Source organism: Myotis lucifugus, unplaced genomic scaffold (assembly GCF_000147115.1).
Source record: "Myotis lucifugus unplaced genomic scaffold, Myoluc2.0 scaffold_86, whole genome shotgun sequence".
Lineage (NCBI taxonomy): Eukaryota > Metazoa > Chordata > Mammalia > Chiroptera > Vespertilionidae > Myotis > Myotis lucifugus.
This window is the reverse complement of record NW_005871134.1, coordinates 1,728,376-1,743,321: the sequence shown is the minus strand read 5'-3', so window position 1 is coordinate 1,743,321 and position 14,946 is coordinate 1,728,376. Positions and strand designations below refer to the sequence as shown.

The 14,946-nt window shown below is 40.5% G+C and overlaps 1 protein-coding gene across 2 annotated transcripts in view; it reads left to right on the top strand.

The window, feature by feature from the left end:
* NARS2 (asparaginyl-tRNA synthetase 2, mitochondrial) overlaps nt 1-14,946 on the top strand; it is a 111,405-nt gene that overhangs the window by 87,698 nt on the left and 8,761 nt on the right. For both annotated transcript variants that reach the window (XM_023755917.1, XM_006091069.3), the window contains exons 10-11: nt 1,916-1,982; nt 3,405-3,542. In XM_023755917.1, coding sequence (XP_023611685.1) covers nt 1,916-1,982; nt 3,405-3,542 — 205 coding nt within the window. The remainder of the gene's footprint in view (nt 1-1,915; nt 1,983-3,404; nt 3,543-14,946) is intronic.

Here is a 14,946-nt window from a genome sequence, read left to right as displayed (position 1 = left end):
CTGAAATATCTACCCACCAGTAGATGACTGGCTAAAACTAATTAGGATACATCCACAAAATAGAATATTACATAATAATTCAAAAAATGAGGAAACTTTTCATATTCTGATATGGAAATATCTGCAAGGTATATTTTTGCATAAGTAATGATATAAGAGTGTATGGTATGTATGCCATGGCTGCCATCTATTTTTTATAGGGAGATTATATATTAACTAGAGGCCCGGTGCACAAATTCATGCACCAGTGGAGTGCCTCTGCCTGGCCTGCAGAATCAGGCCAAAACCTGCTCTCCGACATCCCCCAAGGAGTCCTGGATTGCGAGAGGGCACAGTCCAGGCCGAGGGATCCCACCGGTGCACGATCGGGGCTGGAGAGGGACCATGGGAAGGCTCCAGGGCATGCCCATCTCACTCAGTCCTGATCAGCCAGACCCCAGCAGCAAGCTAACCTACTGGTCGGAGCGTCTGCCCCCTGGTGGTCAGTGCACGTCATAGCGACTGGTCGACTGTCTGCCCCTTGGTGGTCATTGCACATCATAGTGAGCAGTTGAGTAGCCTTAGCATGTCATTAGCATATTATGCTTTGATTGGTTGGATGACTGGACACTTAGCATATTAGGCTTTTATTATATAGGATATTTGCTTACAGATGTATAAAACCCCCTGGGGGGAAAATTCGTGCTGGAAGGATACACAAAACCACTAACAGTGATTGTGTGAGAAGAGGAACTAATTAGGTTGCTATGGGACAGGATGGAAAGTTGTATACTCTTTCATACATAATGATTTCTTTAAAATATAAAAACACCACTATGTGCATATATTACCTATTCAAATCATGTATATAAATTTTTGGCTTGGCTTGCTTTAGGCATGAGGTTTCTTACTGAGGTAACCTATGATATTTTTCTTAACCTAGTCTTAAACAATGCTTAGAATATATTAAAGAGGCCTTACCATGGCCTGAAAAAGTTCATAGGACCTGACCTGTGACTACCTTTCCTATCTAATTTCCTGGCATTCTTCCCCTTGTTCAATACTAGGTCACATTGACATTTTCCTTCTTTGAATGAGCCAGACTCAGGCCTCACTTCAGGCCTGTGTACCCACTGTTCCTTTTGCCTGGAATACTTCCCCAGATATTTATATGGTTCCTTTACTTCATGCAGGTTTCTGTTAAGATGTCGCCAACTCAGTGAAGCCTTTCTTCACCATCTTTTCTAAAAGAGCACCCTCAAACATCCTCTGTCTTCTTACCTAGCTTTATTTTTCTTCATAGCACTAATAGCTCCCTGGCATCATATTATTTCTGTTTATTTGTTTATCTTTCTCCCCACTCCCCACCTGTACCCCCAATATCTATCTATCTATCTATCTATCTATCTATCTATCTATCTATCTATCTATCTCTCTCACTCTCACTCTTTCTCTCTCACAAACACACACACACCACACACGAATATCTACATAAAGGCAGGAGCTTCATTTTTAGTTACTGTATATCCAGTACCTAGAATAATCCCTAGCACAGAGTAGGTGCTCAGTATGTTTTTGGGTGAATGAATAAATGATGGCTCTAGGAAAATATTTTTGCTCATCCAGCCTCTATATTTCACACGGTTCATTACGGCATTGGCATAGCATGAATTCAGAGTAAATCTCTACTTGTTTAGTGACTATCTGCTCTGTGTGCACTACAAGTAGGTCAGAACTGGGGTTATTGGGTGGCCATTCTCTTCATGCTGATAGGAGGCCCATAGGATTAGGTAAACCTTACTTCCTGATTACTCCGTAATCATTTAATACTCATATTAACTCTCGGAGACTATGGAAATAGATCTTTTCTCATTTTCAGGTGGACTAGTTAACAATAGCTGATTGTATTGACCTCTGCTTTTCTGTTTCTCTCCAGCATTTCTTACACGGAAGCCGTGGAGATCTTAAAGCAGGCGTCCCAGAACTTCACCTTCACACCAGAGGTAGTATTTATGTTTGAGTGTGTGTGTATATCAAAATGTTTTTCCTCATCCTTATCTTATTATTATTTAAAATAGTCTTATTTCTCTTATTGGCAGGGTGCAGGATTTGCTCCTCTATACATTGGCTTTCTTTTATATTTGCTCAGCCTTGTTGAAATATTTATAATGAACAATAATTTTGAAGTAGAATTGTATCATTTGTAATTGCAGTGACTAAAGGGTTATACAGAAGTTTCCCAAGTGTAGGAAGACAAAAATCCTTTAAAGAATGGCGACCATAGACTATTAGTATAGAAATCAACTAGTTCAGTGTTTCCCAAAGTACATTCCGAATGATGTTAACAGGTGACAAACAAAAGAGGTTAAATGATCAAGTAAGTTTAAGCAACACATTGAACAGGTTTCTTTTCCTGTTGAACTTTATAGAGTCTTCCCATTTGTGATCCACTTTGGAAAACACTGAATTGTTTTGGGTTGGTTTTTTTAAGAATGCCTTTATTTTATTGGCAAAGGTGTAAGTACAGAGAGGCTACATGACTCATCGGTGAGCATGCACATAATGTTAGAGGCAAGTCTCCTCATTCCTATGCCAGTACTTCTTCCCGATAATTAAGGTATTGCCAGACAAGTGGGAGTAATAAGATAATGTTCAGAATGTACAGTAATATCTTTGTCTTCAAACTATTCCTTACACCAGTCCCAACCCCAGTTAAGTCAGATCCTCTTATAAGCTATAATAGTTATATTTATAATCAGCTAATTTCTTTGCATAATTTTGTATTTAGTGTTTGTTTCCTACTCTGCAAGCTTCATGAAGTTAAGGGTTCTATTTTTCTTACTATATCCAGTACCTAGCATGGGACCTGAGATTTAACAGGCACATTAGTATTTGCTGAATAAATAGATGAACAGTGTTATTAAATATTCATCAAGGAGCATCTGATATATCAGTTGACTCTTTTAGTTTAAAAAATTTCACTAAGAGAAGCCATCTAGTCAAAGATGGACTCAATATTAGAAATATTATCTTTCATCATTTAATTTCCTGAGACTTAGGAACAGTAACTGTAGAAGACGTTCTAGGCAATATTAATAAAACTGTGATCCTGAGGTCAGTTTTTATACACTGTGGAAAGCACACTTTTTTTTCCTGCAGATGCTATTCATCTGCTAAATGCTGCTCCCTCAGACAGGGGCAGAGAGCATAGTGTTTATCTACACGTTTCAGCTTTCATCTTTCCAGGCCTGTGGATGTTCTTGCTAACACATACCTCTCTAGTTTAGTTATCTGTGCAACCTCAGCAGACAGCTCCACACATCGCTGATCCTCAGGGAGAGAACTGATACAGGTTATTTTCGGGTCCTGCATTGTATATTTCAGCTCTGTCTTCTCCTTTGTTGATTTTTTTTTTCTCATTGCAGTGGGGTGTTGATCTACATACTGAACATGAAAAGTACCTGGTGAAGCACTGTGGCAACATACCAGTCTTTGTCATTAATTATCCATTAGCACTGAAGCCTTTCTACATGAGGGACAATGAAGATGGGCCTCAGCACACAGTAAGGAACGACCAAACAAATCGGATTAGTCATCTCAGAGCCTGGGTTTTCCCCTTGGCTTAATTTTATTTATCCTTTGGCACATTTTCTTTAATTAAGTTTCTCTAAGGCATCTCTAAAAAAAGTATTCACAAAGAAGATCCCAATTTTCTATAAACGTACTCCCTCATATCTATGACAAAGGTGTCCTTAATTTGGCAGATGCACATGTAGGTGTGTTTTGTTTTTTAAGTAACTAAGAGGAAATAGCCTAGAGCACTGCATAGCAATGCCAGGTCTACTGCCAGGTTAAGTGCTGGATAGGAGACTATAGAGGTGGGGGAGTATGCTGGGCGAGAGGCCATTGCAGTGGCAAAGGAAGAGCCAGCTGGCAGAGCAGGAGGCTGTCTGATAGAAACAGTGAGGGAGCTCTGGGGGATCCAGGAGGTCTGAGTGATTCTTCTGATTCAACTGTCTCTCTGTTCTCTGTAGCCTTTCTCATCCTGTCTTCTTTTTTCACCCTTAACTTTAGTTATTTTTTTTTTTATTCTTCTGGTTTACTTTGGGCGGAGGGGGGGGTCCCCTTCTTTGCTCTTTTACTAAGTTATCAATATATAAAATAGGAATATATTTATTGAATAGTTACATACTTAATATCATTAACTGTAAAAGTCTGTGATATAAATATATTTATCTCAAAAAAGGTCCAAAACTTGGTGCTTTTCACTTGTCTTTAGATAAATGCCAGTAGAAAAATGTAGATCAGGGCCCACCAGTAAATAAAATGTCCCCATCTCAGAGTGTACAAGGTTGTCTATTTGAATGTATTTCCTGTTTTCTCTTTCTACTAGTAAAACAGTAGTAGCCACCAATTAGGAGATTCCTATGAGGCAAGCATGACCATCTCATCTCTAAGTACCGAAACAACCCTGCCAAGAAACTTACTCTTTCTCCCATTTTAGAGATGAAAAACGGGGGTGTAAAGGCATTGATTGCATTTCCCGAGACTACAAAGGCAGTGAGTGATGGAGTTGGCATTCAGACCTGACTGTCTCGCTCTGAGGTCTGTGTTCTTCTCTACTCTGTCTCACTGCCTCAGAATCACAAACATCGAGTTACACGTTAGCCCGTGATTTTACTTATCCCCACCTTTCACACGGCATTATCCAAATCCAGTGAGCAGCCCAATTGATTTATGATTCTTATTTTTCTTTTCCCTATCAATCCTCTGATATAATTGATTTTGAGAAATGAATTGGCCAACAGGTTGGCAGCAAAGCATAAACATAGGGCAAATATTATTTGATCCTAAATAACTCGATATTAAGTCTACATCTCAAAACGGAGGACTATGTCCGTGTCCCTTGGCTTTCTTATCATTCCATCACATCCCACTCCCACCCCCCATGCACTCACACCATGTATTCTTCTTGTGCAATTTCCCTAGATTGAGCCCTTTTCATTGATTCCATTTATAACCTGCTGAAGATTTTCTTTCTCTAAAGACTTTCCTGGGTTACCCAGTCACCTTGATCCTTCTTTTTCTGGATTTTTATAGCATTTAAAGAATTAGTAAAACTGGTAGCATTATGTCTATTTTTTGTAGCTTCTGTATAAGTTTTGCTTTCTGAAACGAAATTAACTTTTTTGGGATGGCGAGTCAGTTTCTGATAGCCACCATGGGACCTACAGTTCATTCCTCCTTCCCACTGCCACCCCTGTCTCTGAAGCAGCACTTTCTAGAGTCAGTAATAATTCCATGTTATTCAGCCCAACACACTTTTAACAGTGTTTATCTGACTTCACCCCTCAGTGTTGTTCAGCAGTATCGTTGACTTTCCTCTTCTTAAAACTTCCTCCTCCCTTGGCTTTTATGGCATCGCATTCTCCCAGTTTTCCTCCCTTCTCAGGAAGTTCTTCTTTCTCAGTCTCCTATGCAGGTTCTTCCTCACCTACTAATCCATTAAATGTTGGAATTCCTCAAGGCTCCATCCTAGGTCTTTTCTCCCCACAGGTGATTTCATCTGTGCTCGAATTTGCTATTTATTTTCAGATAACTCAGAAATGTATCTCTCTAACCCAGACTTGTCTGGGCTCTGGACTCATACTGCCATCTACATATCTCAAAAGCCTCCCAAACTTAACATATGCAAGTGGACCCCATGATTGCTGATCTTCTCCTGTCCTCCCACAAAATTTGATCTTCTTTTTGTATCCTCTGTTCATCTAATTGTACAAGCCAGGTAAGTCATTTTCAAAGTATCTCTTGCTTTCCATATTGAGGTTATTTCTAAATTCTGTCATTTTTATGCTCCTAAATGTATCTCAAATCCATCCACTTCTCTGCATTTCCACTTTTACCTTTTTAGATTAATATAGCACCATTTCAGCCGAACCGGTTTGGCTCAGTGGATAGAGCGTCGGCCTGCGGACTGAAGGGTCCCAGGTTCAATTCCGGTCAAGGGCATGTACCATGGTTGCGGGCACATCCCCACTGGGGGGCGTGCAGGAGGCAGCTGATCGATCTCTCTCATCGATGTTTCTAACTCTCTATTCCTCTCCCTTCTTCTCTGTAAAAAATCAATAAAATATTAAAAAAAATAATAATAATAATATAGCACCATTTCTTGCCTGGTTTACTTCACTAGCCTCCTGGCTGGTCTTCCTGTATCCTCCTCGGGGTCAGTTTTCCCCGTTGTGCATGTAAATCTAATCATGTTATCTCCCTTCTTATCTCCCTTCTTAAAACCATTCAGTGGCCTCTCACTGCTCTTTTTTTTTTTTTTTAATTGGTGAGGTGGAGGAGGGAGAGAGAGAAAGAGAGAGAGAGAGAAATATCGATTTATTGTTCCACTTATTTATGCATTCATTAGTTGATTCTTGTATGTGCCCTTACCAACCCCAAACCTTGGTGTATCGGGACGATGCTTTAACCAACTGAACTACCAGGCCAGGCTCTTAGGATAAAAGTCAAAATACTTCACATGGCCTACAAGCCCCATTGCAGCCTGGCTGCTCCTGTCTCTCTTTCCCGATGCTCTGTGGTGCTCCCCTTTGTTCTCTCTGCTGCATCCCCACTGCCCTTCTTCCATGTCTTCAGACTGGAAGTATCTTTGTATTCCCTCAATCTACAACCATCTTCTTCACCTAAGTAATTTTACTTACTCTCCAGATCTCCATGCAGTCTTCATTTCCCAGAGCAACCTTGCAACCTGAGTCAGACACCCCTGTTAGATACTATAGTGGTACCGTATCAAATTTCAGTCCCAGAACTACTAACTCTTACTCTATCACAATCCTTAACACAGTTTTAATTTACACTTATTTGTATGACTCTTTAATTACTGACCCTTTCCTGTATGCCAAAGGACTTGAGGGCCTCTTTTTCACTCACCAATGTAACCATAGTGCCTAGCAATGCCTGGGACATAGCAGGCACCTCATATCTATTTGATGATAGATAGGTGATTGGACGGATGGGTGAATGGAGCCCAACACAGTTTTAGACACACAGTGGACAAGTAGTGAGTGAATGACTTGGCTTGCTATGGAAATTTCTGGGAAGCTAAAGAGGAGCTTTTACTCTAAATTTTTTGAGTGATAGCAACACGATCCAAAGCAGTGGTTCTCAACCTTCCTAATCCCGCGACCCTTTAATACAGTTCCTCATGTTGTGGTGACCCCCAATTTCATTGTTACAAATTGAACATAATTAAAAGCATAGTGATTAATCACAAAAACAATATGTAATTATATATGTGTTTTCCGATGGTCTTAGGCGACCCCTGTGAAAGGGTCGTTCGACCCCCAAAGGGGTCGCGACCCACAGGTTGAGAACCGCTGATCTAACGGGAAGTGCAGTGGTTTTAGAATCAGGCACTCTTGGGTTCAAGTCCCAAGTCTGTGAGTCATAAACTATGTGACCTCAGGTAAACCATCTAGTTTCTTTGAGTCTTAGTTTTGCAATCTGTAAAAACAAGGTGATAACATTCTCTGGAGTTGTGAGGATTACATTAGGTAATATATGAAAAACGCAGAGCATAGTGTTTGGGTTGGTAGGTAGTAAATAAATATGAAGCCCTCTCTCTTTTCCTCCTAAATTTTGATAAAATCTTTACTGTGATAAAGCACAATAATGTTAAAATATTTGTATGTGTTGCCATATCATAACATGCTCTTACATGCTATTAAGATTCCTTAACAGGCATTTCTCTCATAGACGGTGGCCACCAACATTTCTTACCTTAGAAGCACAGGAGGTCTTCCTTGTGACCAGTCTCTAGTGATGTCTTCCAACTTGAAACCTGAAGACATTATGATGGGACTTTAGTAGATTTTATAATTTATGCAGTACTATAGCACATAGCTTCTCAGAGCTAAATTATTAAAATATAATTTATTTAAACTATATAGATTAAACATAGATCATAACATTGATTCATTAGCTACCTAGATTTCTTTTCAACCCACTTATATAAAGTGCCTGTTTCTACCCTACTTTATTTTTTTAGTTGTGAATGAACAGGCTTTGGGCCAGATACCTAGATTATGTGTTTCTCTTGTAGGGCTGTAATAGCAGGTTGTGGGTAGGGTTGCAAGAGTTTCTCCAGTGGGTGTGATGCAATTTAAAACAATTATAACAGGTGTATTTCACAGGTGCCTTCTCTAGGGAATCAGAAGAGAAGGATAGGGAAATGTTTAACCTACACTTATAATATTTGGCCAGAGGTAATAAATAGTAAAATGGTATCTTTTTACAATTATAGTCTCTTTTTCTTTCTTTCTCCCCCACCCTCCCAAACACACACACACACACACACACACACACACACACACACACACACAAGAGAAGGTATGCACTTTGTTATAATGAAAAGTACACTGGACTAAGAAATTAGTAGTGCTAGGTTTGAAAGCCCTCTTACTAGTTAGCTGTATGACCTTAGGCAAGTCTGTTCAATCTCTGAGCATCAATTTCTCCCTCCATAAAACCAGAGAATTGGATTAGATGACCTCCGAAGATACCAACCAGATCTAAGATTCTCTGATTTCAGATAGCCTAACTTTTTCCTCATTTGGATATAAGAACAACTTGTAAATTCCCAAACATATTTGATAATTTGAAGGAAACAGATCATGGGCCTAAATAAAATGAATCTAAGCAAATATGAAAAATGCCCTATGCCCCTGAGTCTGGGTCCCTGAATAAGTCCCCCAAAAGCAGGTTACAAATATTTAGCTAGGGAAATGGCTTCACAGAGAAGAATTCCAACTGTGTGTGATTAGGAAAAGGTGACTGCTCAACATTTGTGATGAGATTCCAAGATCACCAGATGTGTTCTCATTTTTACATCCTATCAATATTACTTAGCAAAGCATGAACATTTATGCATTAGTGGGCATTCAATAGAGTACATATTGTAAAGTCAGCTTGGACTGGATGAGGGGTTCTAATGAATTTCTCTAGGCTGGAGCTAATTAATTGACATGCATCAAAATAGCTTGAACCTCAAATCAACAGAAATAGTGATGAAGGGAATTGCCCAATTTTCCCATATCTAGGACTAATGACTATCCTGGGATATTATGTCCAAGTTGAAAGTATGCATTTCAATCCACCCAGCGTGCTCCCAGGCTAGCCATTTTACTGGCCAGATTCTGCCTTCAGTCATTGCTACCTGCAGCCGTCTGCATCTTTGCACTGTCACGGACGGTTCTCTTTCTTAGCTGTGCTTCCTTATTTTTAGGGGCAAAACACTGTGTCAGCAGTTAGAGAAAAAGCTCGTAGAGGCTGAAACCACAGACATGTTTCCCTTGGTTTGTGGAACATTCTTCTTTTATAATAGTATGTAATATTGCTCCATTGTTGGTAGCAGTCTGTGAGCAGCCCATACAATTTGTGTATTTAAAAATAGTAATATAGGTAGGAAGAGAGGTATCGGAGGAAGGGACATTAAACTTATTTTCCCCTCTCTTTGAACTTAGCATGGAAAAAAGGTAATGTATGAAAGGCCTTGTTCCTATCTAGCCTGCTTGTTTTTAATTCAAGGTCTGTTTTTTAATTCAAGGTCTGAGTTTTATTTTCAGTGCATTGATTGGAATCAGAGAGAAAGAGTCAAAAGGGAGTGTCATAAATAGAGACCAGAGCTTGTTCAGCTTGAATACCAACACAGACTATTTCTAGACAGCATGCCACTGCAGCTGTGTGACTGAAACAAAATCAAGATCCACACACAGTTGGGAGGATGTGCCAGGCAGCATTCCAGCCTAAAAGTTGGGCCCAAAGCGAAATAAGCTGTGTGTAAGACCAGGGAAGGTAGCCGAGAGTGTGGTAGAATTATTTTTAGCCTTCACTGTTGTCTGTGTAAGAGAGTGAACAGACAGCAGAACTGAAGTCCTTCTGTTACGGAACAGAAAGATTTGTCCGCCCGGCATGAGAGAGCCTAACACTAGACACTGAGAATTGCAGTGGAGAAATACTGGGTATTTGATTATGAATGGCTCCATCCAAAAGAACAGGAAGTTAGTGCTCAAAAGCCTGAGCATCCTGATGGCATGTAGGTTAAAAATTTTACAGGGTGGAGCAAAAGTAGGTTAGCAGTTGTGAGTATGTAAAACACAGTTTATTCTTATATTATTATTTATTTATTATTGCATTTCCATATGAACAACTGTAAACCTACTTTTGCCCACCCCTGTATAGGGCAAAATCACAAAACACTGGGTTAGGGGTTTGGGGTTGAGTTGGGAACTAATTGGTCAGAGATGAGGTAAGGGTGATGAATCATTTCTTCAGGTCGAGGACAGCTCTGGGGTCTTTTCTGGAGTCCCTCTGTCCTGTCTCATGGGACTGTACCACCTTAGGGCTCAGGAGCTGAAAGATAACGTAGGTCAAAAATGTTATCTTTAGCCTCCCAGAGGTCCAGACCATGTGACCACTAGTCAGGTCTAGGCTGCCTGTCCTCAGCTGCCTCTGTCAGTGGTGGGGGTGGGAGGTTGTTAGGTTAGGTCTGTGATGGGGAGAGAGGAAGCGGGGGAGGGGAAAGGAAGGGGGTGGGTGAAGGAAGAGGGAAGGGAAAGGGAAAGAGGGATGATTCCTAGAGCTAGGATTTAAAACTAAATTTGATCAAAGTCATAAGGACCCATGGTTTCACTTCTACCTATTTCAAGTCTCCTGAAGCTGCATTGGAACACAGCAGGGATTTTAAATGATCCAAGAATGCTCAAATGTGTCTCAGAGGACCTTTGACTTTGCAGCCAGTGAATTCTCACTTTCCCTAGTCAAGGGCGGGATTGCTCAGTCCCTGGCTCTGTAAGCCAGCCTCAGACTCCCATAAACCACAAACCTGCCCACACATAAGGGCAAATTGTAATCAACAACTAACATTCTAGACCAGCGGTCGCCAACTGGTGGTCCGCGGACCATTGGTGGTCCATGAGGTCTGAAAGGTTGGCGACCGCTGTTCTAGACAACTTGCTTGTTTCCAGTGTGTTTGCCTTCTAAGCCCCTCACTGCCCATCACTTGGCAAACACCCAGATTTTTCTCATTCTTAACAAAGTTGTGTGAGTCCCTCTACATTTTACATTTTGTGTTCCTTTATGTCATAGTTTGTATTATATTTGGATGTTCCTTTTACCTTCACTAGAACCATGGAGAAGCAGGTAGTTTCTGTAGTAATTAGCTCAGTAGTTACCAGGGGGAGACACAATATATTAGAATCCTACTTGGAATGGAAATTGTGATATTTAGCGGGTGCAATACTTTTTATAACATATCAGAAGAAAGTGCAGGTCTGTGTATACCAAATGTAGATATCTTTATAGTTGAGGAATATTTTTTTATATTCTAGCTTCTCAGAAAGTGTGCATAATCTCTAGAGAGATAGAAGGATATCATTATGAAGGAAAAGCAGGAAGTATCTGGCATGGTGGAAAGGAAACTAACCCTAAAGTAAAGGAGAAGAAGGTTATGAGGGAGGAGAGAAGAGAATGAAGCTTGGTGGGCCTTGCTTCACAAGAGATTAATCTGTCCTTCCTTTGGCCATGGGACAGTTATGAAGCATTGTAAAGGAATGCCGTACTCAAAAGAAATATCTCTGAAGAGGGGGAGCAACTTTATTTACTCTCTAGGTCCAGAAAACATACAGGAAACTCAGCTGCCTGAGGATGTGAATTTTCAAGCCATTTAGACCGAGGAAGGGCATAGATGACGTATATGCGTTCTTTCTTCATTATTAGAAAACTAATAGTGATGTAGGACTAGCTCGATGTCTTCTATAATTTTTATTCTACTATAATAGACTCTTTTGGCAAGAAGTTCTTTCCTACTGATAGTTCCTCTCCCAGAGTACAGAGGAAGAAAACAGGGGGATTATTAGTCTGGCCTTATTCTAATTAACAGTGAGGAATTGGTGGGCACGTGGAAGTGGAAGAGTCCAGATAGGTGTGGGAAAGCAACATGGTAAACTGTTTTATGATGCAGCAGCGATTTTCAACCTTTTTCATCTCATGGCACACATGAAATAATTACTAAAATTCTGTAACACCCCAAAAAGTATATTCTATTTTTTGCCAATCTGAAAAAAGAAAAAGGTATAATTTTGATTCATTCACACTGAACAGCTAATGTTGTGTTGGCTGTACTCATTTTTTAATTTGACAATCTAAGGGAAAAGAGGTTAGTGCCCCGACTAAATAGTCAGGTATTGCATGTTTTGAAAATTCTTGCGGCACACCAGTTGAAAATCGCTGTGATGCATAAATTGTTGCTGCTTGCTCCTCCCTGGGGGAATTATACTGCCCTGCCCCATTGATAGGAGCTGAGCAACTTGCATGTGACTTGCATTGGCCAAAGGCTTTTAAGCAAACATGACCTACATACCTTACTTCTGGACAAATGCTTTTAGTACATCGTCATCCATGCCCTTTTTTTTCTATCTGACACAAGATCAGCAATACCTCAGAAAGCAGCTTTTTAATAGCTTTAAGCCAGGACATGTAGTATAAGTTATTGTTTGTTTTTAATTGTTGACAGTATTATAGATGTCCCCCATTTTCTACTCTTCTTTCCCCCTCCACCCAGCCCCCACCCCACCCCAGGCCTTTACCACATTATTGTATGTGTCCATGGGCTATTCATATATGCATATATGTTCTTTGGCTAATCTCTTTTAGCCCACCCTCCTCCCCTCTAAGATCTGTCAGTCTATTCCATGTATCCATGCTTCTGGTCTTATTTTGTTCATCAGTTTATTTTGTTCATTAGATTCCACATGTAAGTGAGATCATGTGATATTTGTCTTTGACTTATTTTGCTTAGCATAATAAACTCCAGGTCCTTCCATACTGTCTCAAAGGGTAAGAGTTCCTTCTTTATTACAGCTGCATAGTATTCCGTTGTGTAAATGTGCGACATCTTTTTATCAATTCATCTGCTGATGGGCTTTCGGGCTGTTTCCAGATCTTAGCTATTAAAACTAACACTGCTAAACATAAGAGTGCATATATTCTTTCCGGTTGGTGTTTCAGGATTCTTAAGATACATTCCCAGAAGTGGGATCGCTGGGTCAAACTTTTAAGATTTTGAGGAAACTCCATACAGTAGCTGCACAAGTCTGTAGTCCCACCATCAGAGTACTAGGGTTCCCTTTTCTCCATATCCTTGCCCGCACTTGACTTATTGATGGTAGTCATTCTGGTAGGTGTGAGGTGATACCTCATTGTTGTTTTAATTAGCATCTCTCTGATGATTAGTGACTGAGCATTTTTTCATATGTATTGGCTGTCTGTATGTCCTCTTTGAAGAAGTGTCTGTTCAGGTCCTTTGCCCACTTTTTAATTGGATTGTTTGTCTTCTTGGTGTTGAGTTGTATGAGTTCTTTGTATATTTTAGAAATTAACCCCTTATCAGATGTATCATTGGTGAATATGTTCTCCGATACAGTGGGTTCCCTTTTCATTTTGTTGGTGGTTTTTTTGCTGTGCAGAAGCTTTTTAGTTTGATGTAGTCTCATTTGTTTATTTTTTCATTTGTTTCTTTTGCCCTGGGAAATGAGCAGAGCCAACTTCCCAGAGTGGTATTATAACAGAGAAATCGCTCTTTGCCTGGAATTATGTCTGAATCTCCCAAGTGGACCAGGTCCCCATTGATTCCCTCCACCCAATGCTGTGTGGGCTCCCCTTCCCTCTCTGTTGCTCTGGATTGGGGATCCCTGGGTGGAGCTGAGGCCTCACACTCTCATGGTGTGGGGCTCCACTGCCACAATATCACCTCGGCTTTCTAGCCATGCACTTACGCGACTTGGCTTGCCCTCTCATGTCTCCTCCTTTCTCTCCTCCATGCTCCCTCCTCTCAGTGTTTCAGATCAGCTACACTTTTACTGGTTTTTCAAGCCGAATGCTCTGCAGTGTAGCCACAAGTCTGGTCTGGTGTTGGGTGCAAATGGACTGAGCTTTTAGCCACTCTGCAGCCATCTTGGAATCCTGCATAAGTTTCTAAAAGCAATTGTTCCCAATCAGGGGTTATTCTGTCCTCACCCAGGAGACAGTTTGGGTTGGCACAATGAGGGGAGTGCACCTGACATCTGGTGGGTAGAGGCCAGGTATGCTGCTAACTGTCTCACAATGCACAGGACAGGCCCTCACAACAATTATCTGGCCCAAAAGGTCACTAATGCTAAGATTGAGAAACCCTATTGTAAGCTTCTGGGATAATTTATTAATACAGCATAACCTAACTTATGCTGGCTAATATAGCAACTACCACACTAATTTCATGATAGCCAATGTAGAAATAGTTGGGTTTAACCAGTTAGATACCTTGGTTATTAGGAAGACAGGTTTGAAAGAAACCCAGGTTATAAAAATGTAGGTGTCATACTCTGGCATAAGAGTTTGAAGGTGACTCAGGAGGTTCAGAAGCTTCCAGTTCCACCACTGTTACTGGGCAGATGCAAATATTCAAGATAAACAAAAACCAGGCAGAAAGGTCAAAAACTAGTATAGTGTCAGGTTGAGTTCTCCAGTGAACTCACATAGTAAAATAAGGGAGTTTTGTAATCAAAGATAAATATGAGTCTTCTACATTCCTCTAAAAATAGCATTGAAAAGCTATGTCACAAAGTTAATAAACTTTAGGCCTGCAAAAAGTGCTAAGATCCAAAGAGGGTTTTTTTGCTTGTTTTAGTTGTATCAGAAGCAAGACCAAGCAAGAAATGGAGCTCTTGTTTGATGCTTATGAACTAACAGAGAAAGCAGAACAACTCATCCAGGGTAGCCTTGTTTACTCCTCACTGGCCACCAGCCTCAGCAGGACTACCTACCTCCTGTTCTTCCACCATAGCTGATTCTCCAGCAGCCTTTTTGAGGCAGTGGGTCTTTTTAGCTCTGCCTCTGAAAGCTTTGCATGTACTTGCATTCTTGAAT